Source organism: Epithele typhae, assembly GCF_022376455.1.
Source record: "Epithele typhae strain CBS 203.58 chromosome Unknown BXZ73scaffold_5, whole genome shotgun sequence".
In the NCBI taxonomy this organism is placed as follows: domain Eukaryota; kingdom Fungi; phylum Basidiomycota; class Agaricomycetes; order Polyporales; family Epitheliaceae; genus Epithele; species Epithele typhae.
The window spans coordinates 880,533-894,839 of NW_025954196.1; the positions used below are offsets into that span (position 1 = coordinate 880,533).

The following is a 14,307-nucleotide window of genomic DNA, read 5'->3' on the forward strand; positions in this document are numbered from 1 at the left end:
CCCCCGCACGGCGCACCTAGGGTGATATGCGTTATGTGAGTGCATTTATAGCGGCCCTGCTGCACATGCGCGTTGAGCGGCTTCTGATGATATAAAGTAGTCGGCGGCGGTTGCGCCATCACGCGACCGTATGTCACCTGCATTATCGAGAACATGAGCGTGGTCGTGCTCGCTTCTGATGACGGTAGAGAAGCCGGCGGCGCAGTCCGACGGTACGTTGGCGCTGCTTCTCCGGTCGCGTTCCCCGCCATTCTCTGTCCACGCGTACCGGCACCTCCGTTACAGCGCGACACGCTCATCACGGGGACACAGCGCTCCGCGTTTCCTGCACGTCGCATGTGCTCACCCCCATCTTCGCGACATCGCGTATCGTTCCATTGCAGACCAGACCCTGGGTCGTGTGGCGGCGACGGCGGGGGTACATACATAAGGTGGGGCGGAAAAGCGTCGGCTCCTCCGCGGTCTGCCTGCATTTCGTCGGCCCTCGTCCTTCCATTCGTCGCCCGCGCCTTCGACGCCGACCTCCATGGCTCCGTTAGCTCTCTGGGGTCTCGTCGCCGCCTTCACTGGGCTTGTGCACGCGCAACCTACGCCTCAGCTGCAAAAGCGCATCTCTGTCGCTATCAAGGCGGCTGGGGAGTCCAATTCTACGGTTGTCGACTACACCAAGTTTGTAAACGTCTTCATTGGTACGGACAACGACGGCGATGTCTGGTAAGCTCGATGTTCTTCCACTTCTGAGAATCGCCGCGCTGACAACTTGCGTCTTTCGCGACATCCGTCTGTTAGCCCCGGTGCATCTGTGCCATTCGGAATGGTGCGTGACCCTCGGGGTTCCCCTTGTTGCTCGTTAACATATGGGCGTCTTGCAGGTAAAGTTCTCGACGGATTTAACGGGATATGCTCCTGCCGGTCCGTGCTCGTGGAAACTTCTTTCCCAAACTCTCCGTGCTGAACCGGCGGCGTTCCATGCCAGGCTACATCACCGATCCGACCCAGACCATTCGGGGTCTAAGTCCCATGCACGATAGTGGCACGGGTTCTTCCCTCGGTAAGTCCGGCTCACTCGTGCCGTGCGGACAATAGATTTCATGCTTGTGCAGGTACATATGGAAACTTTGAGATTATGCCAATGTTTTGCCCCGACGGATTCAACTCGTGCAACGTGACCCTTGCTGAGCGTGAGCGATTCAGGAAAAACCACACCGACGTGGGATCCATTTCCTCTCATACCTCAAGTCGAGACTTACCGTTTCGCGTATTACTAGGATGGCTCTCCAGGATACTTCACACAGACTCTCGACAATAACATCAAGATGGAGGCCACCTCGACGCGTCGTGCGGGCCTGGAGCGGTTCACCTTCCCTGGGAAAGAGAAGCCCTATTTCGTCCTCGACCTCGCCAACGATCTTCCCGCGTCGTACATGGGGGGTCATATGGAGATTGATCCTGAGGCGGGCCGGATCACTCTTGGCGGACGATGGGGTTCCAGGCGAGTACATCGTTGTTGGCGTCGTGCTGTGGTTCTTATGATTCCGTGTTTAGTTTCGGGCCCGGTATCTACAGCTACCAGGCATTCGCATGCTATGATCTGCTCAATGGGGCACGCAAAAGTTGAGTGAATACGGTGTATGGACTGGATACACCAAGTTAGTCGTCCTTCCTTGATATGTCGTCCTCTGAGTACTTATTTGTGCATACAGCGAAAACTTTGATGCAAAGGGCCTGGGTCTTACATCGCTCAACTTGACACGCAACCTCATTGGCGGTGTTTACGAGTCCGGTGCACTATTCTCCTTCGAGCCAACCGAGCGCGAGATCATCATTCGCGTCGGCATCTCCTTCGTTTCGCCTGACCAGGCTTGCGCCAACGCCGAGAGCGAGGTCGGTGACGCGACCTTCGACGATATCATGGCGCAGTCCAAGGCGCTCTGGAACGAGAAGCTCGGCAAGATCGCTATCGACCTTGCAAACACCCCGGCGAACGTAACGGAGCTCCTATACTCTTCGCTCTATCGCGCGTCACTCACGCCCAACAACGCGACGGGAGAGACCCAAGGGCCGTTCGCGGGCACGACCCACCCCTACTTCGACTCGCTGTACTGCAGTTGGGACACCTTCCGGACCTTCTATCCACTCATGTCCCTCCACTCCCCCGTCGAGTTCGCGGAGATCGTCGACAACTACATCGACGGCTGGCGCAAGCTCGGCTGGATGCCCGAATGCCGCGCGAACAACGTGCCCGGGTGGACGCAGGGTGGCTCATCGGCGGACAACATCGTCGCACAGTTCGCGATGCTTTATCACAACGAGGCGGCCGCGCTTGGAATCGACTTGAACGAGCTGTACGAAGCGATGCTCGCGGACGCGGAGACCAACCCTCCGGAGTGGAACACGCTCGGGAGACAGGTGAACGTGTACAAGGAGTACGGGTATGTACCGTACGCCGTCTTGGATCCCGACAGCGTTGGTCGTCAAACCCGCGAGGGGAGCCGTACGCTTGAGGTAACGCCCAATTTCCACACTGGCTTCTCAGTCACTGATTGTGCTTCAGTACGCTTTTGAGGACTTCGCAGTCCGCAATGTTGCGCTCCTCCTGGGCAAGACGGACGACGTCGCCAAGTACACGAACCGCTCCCTGTTTTACCGCAACGTATGGGACCCGACGGTCGAGTCTGACGGTTTCAAGGGTACGTCTCTTCTATGGCCTGCATTACCTGTGCTCACACTGCCACAGGTTTCTCGCAGAAGCGCCGCACCAATGGCAGCTTCGCCAACACCTCCCCCGTCGACTGCTCTCCAGTGGACACGGACCAGAACCGCGAGTGCTCCCTCCAGGGCGACAACAACGTCGGCTTCTACGAGTCCTCCTCCTGGGAGTACTCCTGGTTCGCCCCCCACGACACCGCGCACCTCGTCGGGCTCATGGGCGGAAACGCGACGTTCGTCAAGCGCCTCGACCACTTCTTCGACGCCGGCTACTACCTCGCCGGGAACGAGCCCTCGTTCCAGACGCCGATCGGGTACCACTACGTGGACCAGCCGGCCAAGTCCGTCGACCGCGTCCGCGAGGTCGTCTTCACCAACTTCGACATCACCCCCGCCGGGCTCCCGGGCAACGACGACCAGGCGGCGATGGCGACCCTGCTCGTCTTCCACCTGCTCGGGCTCTACCCCGTCCCGTCCACGTCCCAGTACCTCGTCCTTTCGCCCTTCACGCCCTCGTACACGATCCACAACTCGTACCTCAACACGTCCACGACGGTCACCACGCGCGGCTTCGATCCCAAGTCGGTCGCGAACCCGATCCCCGATGGCGCGGCGGCCTACGTCAAGAGCGTCTCCGTGAACGGCGTCGAGCTCGCGAACCGCTGCCACTTCGACTTCTACGACACCTTCCGCATCGGCGGCGAGATCGTCATCGAGGTCACCGCGGACAAGGACGAGGGCAACAGCTGCGGCAACAGCGTGCCCGAGTCGATCTCGACCGGCGGGTTCGCGAGTGCGAGGTAGCGAGGGAGACTGGACCAAGGCCTGGATGTATAAGCACACGATTATAGGCGTGGATGTCAGATAGCATTGGTGCATAGCAGCAGATCGTACAGTGTAACAGCGAGGGGGCACGAGAGAAACGGCAAATACTACACAATCGCAATCCGATACATGACCGAGGACATCCAGCACGTAGTAGTCGTAAAGACGGGCATGAGAAGCAGAGCGGGGGATACACAATGGGGTCTAAAGGGTCCGTTCACCTTGATGGGCCAGCACCAAGGTCGGCAGTCTGAGGGGGATGTACGATAAGTACTCCGCTGTTATTTGGGTCCGTGATGATATCAATGCGGTAGCTATAATATAAAACACTAGTTAGCAGATATTATACAGCAGTAGCGCATATCAACGTACTCAGCCATAGCGCCGATAACGGCGAGCTTGATTGCAGGAATGCTGTTCTTCGAGTGGTTGCCCCGGCCGGTGATGATGCGCAACTCGGGGGTCTTCGTGACCATCGCGTCGTACAACGCCTGCTCAACTTTCTCGATAGCCTCCGCAACCTTCAGCCGGTGCACATCGATGGTCTGTGGCTCCGGCTTGAGGTTGTGTGCTGGATATATGCGTCCCATCAGACCCCGCGCTGGACCCGGACGGAGAAGACTACGCACCTCGATAGAACCGCCTCGCAGCCTTCGCATGCAGCTCCTTCGTCTCCTTCTCCGCCCGCGCCATCTCGTGCTTCAACCTGAACGCCGCCCAGTGGTCCTGCGACCTCTTTGCCGTCTCAAGCTCCTTCCTGAGCTGCGCCCGCCGCTTGTCCGCCACGTCCGCGTCCGTGCGAAGCGATTCTGCACGTTGAAGGAGCCTCTGACGGTCCCCGTCGCCCGAGAGAACACTTGCCCCGGGGGTGTCGTCATCGGGCTCCTCAGGGGGCTGCACCTCGCCATCTCCAGGCGTACGCTCGTACGCGGGGGGCGGCTCCGTGCTGAGGCGGCTCCCACTTGCGCGGTTGGCAGCGGCCGCATCCGTGGTGGATGCACGGGCACCCGAGCGCCGCTTCCCTTTCTTGTCGTCCGCGATGAACTGATTGGGGGCGTTTATCCCGGGGCTCGGCTGGGGCGTCTGCATGTCCGGGATGAGTTCAGGTCGTGCAAGCGCGGCGCGGACTTGAGCGGAGTCGTCCGAGTCCTGGAAACGTATCGGGATCGGGACCGGCGCGGTATCGGAGGGGTCGCGCGAGGCTACGCTGGGGGTATGCGTGCGCAGCACCTCGTCGATGACTCGGACTGGGGGCAGGGCGTGGCCGCGGCGCGGGGGCGGACTGTGCGCGGGGGTGGTGAGCCCTGACTTGACCGGCTCGGGACTGTAGACCCCGTCGGCGGGCCGTTCGGTGTCACTCGTGACGGGGGTGGTGAGACCCGATCCCCTCGAACCGACGCTGCGTTCGTCGTCGGACAAGACACGGTTGATGGACGGAGAAGGGGGCGGGGGAGGCTTCGACGATTTCGGTGGTTGAGATGTTCGCGTTGGTTGCGAGGGCTTGGAGGTGGGATTTTTCGCAGTAGGGGCGGATCTACTTGGTGTGGAGGGCTTGACGGGGGCAATCCGCTCGATGCCGTCGGGGATCGTAGGAATCGACACATACTCCAGCTCTGGAGTGACGGGGCGAGGAGTTGGAGGTAAGAGGTTGGGATCAGGCGCAGTGACCGGGACGGTGACAGGCACGGGCACCGGGATGGGGACGGGAATGGGTATCGCAGTGAGAGGCGGGGAAAGAGTTGGGGAAGAGAGGACGGGAGCAGGGAGGGGTGTCACGGAGGATGAGGGGCTAAGAATGGAGAGTATGCTAGCCGGAGGTGTGGTCCGTAATGGTCGTGATAATTCGCGCGTATAAGGTCGTGAATGAGAGACGAGGGGTTCGGACCAGCTGACGGAGCCTTGGCTGCGAGAAGTTGAGGTGCCGTGCGAGGTCACTGATCCTTCGCGAGGGGATGTTGCGCTTGCGCCCGAAACACGATCTGCAGACGTGTCCGTCTCCGAACCCGCGAACGCGCCTGGGACGCGCAATGCTGGACGACGGGGTACTCCTGAACTTGCGGAGGAGATGGAACGGAGGGGTACAGATGCCTCGGTAGCACTGGGTGTGCGTTGGGTGAGGGGCGGGCTTCGTGCAGTGCCATCGGGGCTCCGGAGGGTAGAGGCTGTAGAGATGGTGGTGGGTGGGACCTGGTAGTATTGTGCACGGGAGGGTGCGGCGGAGGCGGAGGAAGAGGATGATCGGCGAGGACTTGGGCTCGAGCTCGAGACTTGGCTGAGTAAAGGGTAGATGACGGCGTGGCGCACAGAACGCATGAGCCTTTGGAAGCGTCGATCGGCAGCCATGTCGATGCCAACGTCGGTGAGGAGCATGCCCATGAAGGTCCATAGCAAGACGATGAAGAGCCGGACATAGCTGTTTGTCCAGAGGAAGTCGACGAGGAGGCGGAAGGCATAGGCGGCGTAGGGGTCGATGGTGGAGGGGTATTTGGTGATGAAGTGTCTGAGGACAGCGCCCTCCCAGAGACCGACGAGCGAGCCATCGACCCTATGGTTGTGTTGGGTGACGATGTCGATGAGCGCGCGTAGGCCAAGCCCAAGGCCGATGGCGACTATGTTGTCCATTGAGCATGCCCGGGGCGGCGCGAGAGGTGCTGAGCGAAGAGGACGATGAGGGCGGGGGCAAAGTCGACGTGCGCGAACACAAAGTCTGTGCGCCAATTCCCCCCGCCATTCTCACGCCCGGCGCCTCTATGCGCACGGACCCGGACCGGGCGAGGGCCGCTCTCTAGACGCCGAGAACAATGGACTTCCAGAGTCTTTTTTTTGGTGGAGCGCATAGTATGCCTGAGCTCCCCCACCCAGTGGTCCTCTTGTGAGGCTTGTGATGGGATCGACTTCCGGAGTCTTTCAGTGAAAGATAGAAATGGTCGCTCCTAGACGACTCATGCCGCAGGACAGGGGTTCGAACAATGTGGCACATCGCCCGTAGTTAAGACCGTCTGAGCTCGCATCCTCGGTCTCGTCCACCACCCAACTCACCTTGCACGCGAAAAGTCATGCCTCCTCGCAAGAAAGCAAAGATCGAACTCGCAATGAGTTCGCGCTCCCCTATGACATCCGAACTCATACCCACCTCCACCCCTGGCGAAGGTACGTGTCACTTCCGTGGATTCTATCGCACTGCGAAGGCTCACAGACCAGTTTTTGGACCAGCTCAATTCAAGATGACACGAAGTCGGAGAAAACTTCAAGAAAAGCTAAATAATGGGTTGTTCGCTCTGCCGTTGGATATATTCTTGGAGGTGACACCGTGATCTCCATCGCTTTACGTCCCCTTTCTAACCTACCATCCAGGTCTTGACGTATCTTCATCCTCAAGACTTCTTGAGCCTTGCGCGCACAAACAAGGCTCACCGACGCGACTTGCTTAATAAGGAACGAATGGCGCTCCCTTGGAGACGATCTTTCCAAAAGTATTCACCTGATGTTCTGGAAGTGCTAGACAACATGTCTTGCCCCGCTTTGGCTGGATTGCTCTTCTCGGATCATTGCCATGCGCGTTTGTCTTTCGTGCGATTGCCAAGTGTGTTGCTCACAATTATGATGCAGGGCTGCGCAAAAGTCGGTCATTTCACGCTGATTGAGCGGTGGTTCGTACGCTATTGCCCGCGATGTTCGGAGAAGCTGTAAGTCTTCCGAACCGTGGCACAGCGAAAAGTCATCCATCTGACCCGGCTAACAGGAGCGTCCGACACTCGGATCCTCTATGCAGTCGCATCCTAAAGAAATTCGCAAAGTTGATATCGTCGGAAACTCACCTCAGGAAGCTATGTGTGACAAAGCTTCCAACATCGTGAGCCTTTTTTCTATCCAGCACTCAAGAGTCCAGCATTGACCTCGCTTATGAAGCTCATACGCTACTGTCGAGTTCCATAAGGTCGATCTCTCGAAGCTTCTGCAGAGCATAACTGGCATGCGAAACCTTGCAACCAATCGGAGGTTCTTTTCGGAGGTGAAGCAAACCACTATTGCACGTAAGAAGGTGTGTTTCCCCGTCGGTTTTCGAGGCAGGCTATGTGCAAACCCATCATGTCAGCATGCGGATCTCCTCTGGAAGTGGGAGGCTCAGGAAGAGCGTAGGCGGGAAGCACAAAATCGCCAAAAACGTCGGGATCGCCGAGATGCGTCAGTCAAGTGTTGTACCACGCCTTTAGTCAACGCTGCTCACCGATGAACCTTAGTATTGAGGCACGGCTCCGAGAGGCAGGATGGGGGGAAGAGATCGACAAACTGTCGTCGGAGTCCCGGTGTGTGCTCTGGAATATGAAGATAGTTGTCGAACCCCGGGAGCTGACGGAATCTGGTACGTGTTCATCTCACATACATGGTCACCACAAACTCATCGCGCTCGTTAAGACTGGCTCAACGTGCGCAAAATTCTCGTTAGGTTCCTGTCAACTGCTCGAGCCACTCGGCTAGCCAGAAAGTCCGAGGAGAAAGCACGGCTCTTTTACTCCGCCGTTTGGACCTATCGGGATATGCGCTGGAACAGTGGATCTGGATACCAGGTCGTCGGCAGCATGGTCGACTATGCCAGAATATCGAAAGTCCAAGAGATCATCGAGGACCCCGATAGCTCCGACACACTCAGAGACCGGCTCTTATCCGTCCTCCCCGGTCTCAACCAACTGTGGGCCGAGCCGCACCTCGCTCGCCTAGTCGCGATGTTCCGACAGGCGGTTGGCGACGCGACGGCTGTGGATAACTTCAAAGCGCCTCTCCGTCTGGCCATCTCCGCGTTCGAATGCACGCAGTGCGGCGAGGGAAACCTGCACTTCCCTGACGTATGCGGGCACCCATGCGTCAACGAGGTCGACGAGCTACCGAAAGCTGCGGATCCGTACGAGGAGCGCATTTTCACGTACATCGCGAAGCGCAAATGCCCCGATCACGAGCGGCCCCGCCTACGCAACACCGGCGTACTCCAGCTCGCCCGCTCCCTCCCTGTCGCGCGGGACGTCGTGTCCGTGTGCGGTCTGGACCCGTACGCGGTGACTCCCGCGGACGTAGAGGCGTGTGGAGTGCGTCTGAAGTGCGGGATCTGCTCGAAGAAGAAGTTGGAGTGGGAAGTGTTCGACTGGCATTCGGCGGTGAGCACGGACACGCATTGCATTTGCCATTGAGAGTTCCGCTGAGCCCGACGCGCGCAGATCTCTCACGACTTGCGGTGCCACGACGCTCTGCCGAGGCGTGCTCAAAGTCACTGGACTCGCTTGACGGACGCCGAGGCCTCGGCGTCGCGGGACCTTGAGGCCAGGTTATCTCAAAACTCCCCGGATCGCAAAAAGCGCTATCGCTGTACGCGGTGCGGCACGTCCGAGCCGGAGATGATAGGCAAGCATCTTATAGATGAGTGAGTATTGTACAGCGGTCATTTACGTGGTGAATGCGCACTAAACTCGTCATCTCCTAGACAGGAACGGCTCTTTGGGCATACTACTGACCACGAGGAGAGCGTCACGGACCGCGGGGTGTGGATGTTTCCCGATTTCAGGTCACCGAGCGCCCTTATTCGAGAGAAGATCGCCGCTGGACTGGCCATCTCGTACTCGGTGCCTCGGAAGTCCACTCGGAATTCAGCACGGCCGAACGTTCGGTAGTTGTTCATGTATTTCGAGGTCCGGGGATCTTCATTTGCACACAACCAACTGTAGACAAAACAACGCCGTTTTGCTGTGGCTTAGGCAATTCGTCCTATCTACTCGGTATTGAAGCCCCCTCCCAAAGTCTCTTGTTCACAAACGGTAGCGTGAATGAACGTTGATCCCACTGCACAGACATGGTTTCGTCGGCAACGATGCTGGTGACAATGCTCCTTGATGATGGAATATGCGTGTTGCTTTTGAGTGTACACTAAGTATACGGCCTACTCTGAGCCCACTACGCTGGCACGTGCAGCGAGCTGCTTCCGGGACATCAACCGCGTCCTTTTCCTGAGTCCGCGTCGTTATATGGGACTCACTCGCTCCCAAGCCCGCACGGCTTGGCGTCTTCACCGCCCTCTGCAGCCAGCTGGTGCCATGGAATGCAGTGAACGCCTGCCTACACAAGCTGAGTGCTACATGATACTTCCCCCGCCGCCCCCGTCCAGGCCCCTCCCTCCCTTGGTGTCGCTCTCTACTCTGCTTTGACTCGCAAAGTTCCGGCCGTCTGAAGACGCGTGCGGGGAGCGTAACCCCACCTTGACAGTGGAATCCATACCGATACACGCCCGCTGTGAGTTATCGTCTCGATCTATGTGTCTCCCCTCGTATGCGCCTCCAGTACTCGGTGCCCATAGCCCCCGGGTCTGGTCACTATGGCTTTTTTCGAGGGTCTCCGTCTTTGTGTGCTTGCTCGGTCGTCTCAACGTCTCTTTTGGTGTCACTCCTTACTTCTTCGTCAACGAGTCCGATTTCCTATGATATTCCGTTTTTATCAGGCGCTCCTCTAGGCGAGAGGCCCCAGAAGTAGACCGACAGACGGCTTACATGACTCATCGCGTTGCAGGGGTGCTCGGCCCCATCGTGGTTTCTTGGTATGCATCCATCTGTGTTCGGAGCTCTGGGCATGGCTGTGAGCTGTGTCAACATCACTGATTGGACTCCGCGGATGCGCATCTGCATGACTCATCCCATCACCGCGAACCGCAGCGAGCGGGCAAAGCCTCCACATGGTACACTGCGCGGCTACCAATACGGCAAACCTAATACACTCACCCCAACCGACTTTGAACGTCCGAAAAGCCTCCTTCTCCAGACCGTCAATGGTCACCATGACCATGGCTCCCCAGACAACGGCCCTCGAGATCTCAATCGACGACACCATACGGATCGTCAAACACACCAAGTACGGTGTGTGGGATTTCTTCGAGGAAGACGACCCCAGCGAACATGCCACGATGTTCTCGGAGTTTCGCGTCAAGGCGAGGGCAATGATGAACTCCGCGCCATACGTGTGGCGGGCACTCCGTGAGGTCCTTTCCATCCCTGGATGTAAAGGCCTCGTCTTCCTCTACACCGGATCTAATCTCGTCAAGTCACTAGTACCCGCCGTATCGATCTGGTTCGTCGTTCCATGCATGGAGTAACACCTGCCGGCTCACCACTGGATCGCAGGTTCCAAGGACAGCTGATCCGTCTGGTGCGTTCCATCACAGCATGTTGTATACTTCTGACTCACGTCCTGCAGATGGAGACCGCGATCGAGACAGGCCACATCGACACCGACTACCTTTACTTTCTCTGCGCTGGCCGAGTCGCCTGCAGTGTCGCATCTGATCTGCTTTCGCACCTCTCCCATCGTTTCAGGGAGTCCCTGAACTTGCACATCCAACGCACCTTCGCGCTCCGCACCTTCTCCGCCTACGCCCGCCTCGACGTCCCAACGTTCGAGCGCCCGGACGTCACGCAACGCCTCGGCGGGTCGATCGCGGGCAGGATGCATCGGAGCCCGCCCATATGGACGCCCATCGACACGATGATAGGCTTGTTCGGGACGTTCACACAGGCCGGATCGCAGCTGGCCGTCCTGTTCAATGCGCTGCGCGGCCGGGGAGACAGCGCGAAAGCTGCCGCGGCCGTAGCCCTTGCCGCGGAGTTGATGCCTCTCGCTGTGCTGCGCTCCGGCATGTTTTCGAGTCGGAAAGGTGAGGGGAGGAGCATGCATATGTGGAGAATGTTCGCTCACACGACTGTGCGCAGCGTCGGCCGTCACGAGCCATGATCCAGACTACATCAAGGTTCAAGGCTGGAAGCACATCGTGGGGCACAAGACGTATAGAAAAGAGCTCGTCGCCGGTAATCTCGCGCCGTTTGCGATCGAAGGTACGGCCCCCGAACACTGCATGCCACCGCCCTCTTTGATACACCTCCCTTAGAGTATCGGGCAGCCACGGAACGGCTGGGAGACGCGGGCGATGTGTCGTGGAACGAAGTCCAAACTAAGCGGAGGGGAGCTTGGAGAACAATTTTTTCGACAAAGCACCTCTTCACCAATCTTCCGCAGGTACGCACACCACTACAGTGGCGTCAACCTGTCTCGCTGAATTGCTTCCCTCTTTCTAGATTGCGTTCACGCTGCACGCAGCGCGTGACCCTAGACACATGGCGGAGGCACTGGCGTCGCTTCACCTTGTGCAAACATCCGCTCAGGCCTTGTCGTCCTCTATTGGAAGAGCATTCCATGCTGCGAATACGATTGGAGGGTCTCTCAGCGCGCTCCGAGATGCGTATGAAGGAGGTGACATTGAGAACATCGTTCCTGATGGCACTGTAGCCTTCTCACCCTCATCCGACTTACCAACTTCTTCCGGCGTGCACATTGAGTTCCGGTACGTCTCCAAAAACAACCCTTCGACGTCCGCGTATCCTCATCAGATTCTACCAGGAATGTGTCCTTCAAGTACCCCGGGACGGACAACTACGCGCTGAAAGACGTGTCATTCACTTTGCTACAAGGCCAACTTTGCGTGCGCATTAGCCGAGAGAGGTCCTCTGCTACCGAACACTGACGGAGATGCAGGTCATTGTGGGCGCGAACGGCGCGGGGAAGAGCACGATTCTGAAGCTCATATTGCGCCTTTACGATCCTAACGAGGGCACCATTCTCCTCGACGGCTTCGATATTCGCACCTTTAAGCTCAGCGACGTCCGGCGGGCGATGACCGTCCTCTTCCAGGACTACAGCCATTTCCCGCTCTCGGTGCGTTCTATTATCCCAGGGTCCGCGCCTCCAACGCGTGCTTAGCCTTCCCTTCTCGTTTTGCAGGTCCGAGACAACATCGCCTTAGGGTACCCCGACGGAGCCAGCACGGACGAACAAGTACGCGAAGCGGCTGCCCTCGGCGGAGCCGCCGAGCTCATCGAATCACTCCCGCGAGGTTACAACGCGTACCTCCGCTCCCACGTCCCATCAATGATCAGCGCGCCGGGCTCAGGCTCCCGTTCGCTGTCGGGCAAACCGTTCGACAGCAAGGCGGTCGCCAAAGCAGCCAATATCGCTTCTAGCGTGGGCCGGGATCTGAGCGGGGGTCAGATGCAGAGACTCGCGATGTGAGTGCCCACCGTGTGGACGGGATCATGGCGGCTGGGTCCTGACTGCATGTTGGCCGTCTATATAGCGCGAGGACGTTCATGCGCTCCGTCCGCGCGGAGTCGCAAGTGGGGCTTTTGCTCTTCGACGAGCCCAGCGCGTCGCTGGACCCGATTGCGGAGCACGGTGCGTGGCTTGTTGTGTCTGCACGTCGCCCTGGGCGGTGCTAACCCTGGCATGCTCCAGAGTTGTTCACGCGCCTGCGCGAGTTTCGCGGCCAGAAGACGATGGTGTTTTCCTCGCATCGCTTCGGCAAGCTCACGCGCCACGCAGACCTAATCTTGTATGTCATTCACCTTCGAATACCGACGCACGGCTGACGATTGCTTTGCCAGGTACATGAACGCTTCCGGACTCGTAGAGTCAGGTGGACATGACGTGCTTCTCGAGCGCGACGCAGACTACGCTCGTCTGTGGAAGATGCAGGCGGAGGCATTTTTGTAAGAAGTAGCCGAGAATTGGGCGACCGGGACTCGGTCGTAAGAGAATCACAGAGAAAGAAATGTTGTTCCATAAAAATACGTGATTGCGTCGGGTCCATGCCAAACCCGACAGTCTCAAAGAAGACGTCTTAGACTCCCTCCGCCCCCTCCCCGTCTTTCATGTCTGCCGTCCCCTCCTTCGCCGCCGCAGCGAGCTGCTCATTCAGCGGCTCCTTCGCGTAAATTAATCGAGGAGCGACGTCGGGTGGAGCGCTGGCGCCACGGCCCAGTAGGTGGGCGAACCAACGCGGAGCAAGTTTCTGGACGAGGCCACTGAGCGCTGAGCAGCGGCGGCATGAGGCGGGCGCGTTTACGCTCGCAACGCCGGCGGATGCAAGCAGCACTCCGCTGTCGAGGTCATGAGCATCCCACCATCTGCGCTTGGTGCCCGTAGACGGCGGATCGACTCCCAGTGCGGAGGACGTTGAAGCGGAGAACGCCAGGCGGAGAACGTTCTCCGCCCTCATGTTCTCCGCGGCCCGCCCTCGCGTCAACGTCCTCCACTTCAATCCTCCGCTCTCGCATTCTCGCATTCACGTACGATTTCGTTCATGAAAACGTCGCTTGACGATAGAGAATGCATGTTGCTTTAAGTTTACATTGTACGCTCCACTCTGAGCCCACTACGCTGCGGTCGCATAGTCCGGCAACGACTCCAAGTCGGCGTCCATCCGCATACCACGGATTATCCTTAACTGCGTGCGAAGCTCCCCCACCTCCACGCGTAGTGCATGCACCTCCACCTGATCGTTCGCAGTAGAGGTGGTGTATGCGTGCGAGACGACCGACGGCGGAGACAGGGGCGAGCGAACAGAGCCGGAGGTCCTCGGGACGTGTGGAGCGTCCCTGTACGTATCGATGTCCTGGGGCGGCGGCTTCCGCTTCTCTGGCTCCGCGGAGCTGATAAAGTTCGTGGATGAGGTGGTCATGGTGAAGGGATATATGACTGCATTTGACGGCGAGACGTGTGCTGGGGTGTCGATTGTTGGCCAGGTGTACGCCTCGGCAGCCGTATACACCTTCCGCTTGTCTGTACCCAAGCAAGTGTCGCGTGCAGAGTGCGAGCGAACGCGATAGTAGTATATGAGTCCGCTGATGGCCACAAGGACAGAGATTCCGCCGAGGACGCCGCCGACTATCGCGGCCGTGTGAGAAGCCG

General features: G+C 58.6%; 4 protein-coding genes across 4 annotated transcripts; 3 read left to right on the forward strand and 1 right to left on the reverse strand.

The window, feature by feature from the left end:
- Nucleotides 1-526: 526 nt before the first annotated feature.
- On the forward strand, nt 527-3,513 carry BXZ73DRAFT_88000 (glycoside hydrolase family 92 protein; the record flags this gene model as incomplete). The annotated part of the gene is made up of 10 exons (XM_048024795.1): nt 527-714; nt 790-817; nt 873-912; nt 977-1,051; nt 1,104-1,210; nt 1,269-1,492; nt 1,546-1,613; nt 1,685-2,505; nt 2,555-2,690; nt 2,738-3,513. 10 exons carry the CDS (start codon nt 527-529, stop codon nt 3,511-3,513), a joined length of 2,463 nt encoding a protein of 820 aa, XP_047881671.1.
- A 238-nt stretch (nt 3,514-3,751) lies between these two features.
- BXZ73DRAFT_40879 (uncharacterized protein) lies at nt 3,752-6,156 on the reverse strand (the record flags this gene model as incomplete). Its single annotated transcript, XM_048018661.1, has 5 exons — nt 3,752-3,848; nt 3,907-4,105; nt 4,164-5,085; nt 5,509-5,579; nt 5,607-6,156. 5 exons carry the CDS (start codon nt 6,154-6,156, stop codon nt 3,752-3,754), a joined length of 1,839 nt encoding a protein of 612 aa, XP_047881672.1.
- A 1,049-nt stretch (nt 6,157-7,205) lies between these two features.
- Nucleotides 7,206-9,194, forward strand: BXZ73DRAFT_97827 (uncharacterized protein; the record flags this gene model as incomplete). Its single annotated transcript, XM_048027503.1, has 8 exons — nt 7,206-7,220; nt 7,277-7,387; nt 7,463-7,576; nt 7,631-7,719; nt 7,776-7,897; nt 7,951-8,684; nt 8,745-8,947; nt 9,008-9,194. The coding sequence occupies 8 exons, from the start codon at nt 7,206-7,208 to the stop codon at nt 9,192-9,194; spliced, it is 1,575 nt and encodes a 524-aa protein (XP_047881673.1).
- A 1,154-nt stretch (nt 9,195-10,348) lies between these two features.
- Nucleotides 10,349-13,110, forward strand: BXZ73DRAFT_74678 (P-loop containing nucleoside triphosphate hydrolase protein; the record flags this gene model as incomplete). The annotated part of the gene is made up of 12 exons (XM_048022071.1): nt 10,349-10,638; nt 10,692-10,716; nt 10,765-11,221; nt 11,277-11,399; nt 11,453-11,580; nt 11,640-11,905; nt 11,962-12,043; nt 12,097-12,276; nt 12,343-12,626; nt 12,695-12,792; nt 12,853-12,949; nt 13,002-13,110. 12 exons carry the CDS (start codon nt 10,349-10,351, stop codon nt 13,108-13,110), a joined length of 2,139 nt encoding a protein of 712 aa, XP_047881674.1.
- Between the last annotated feature and the right edge of the window lie 1,197 nt (nt 13,111-14,307).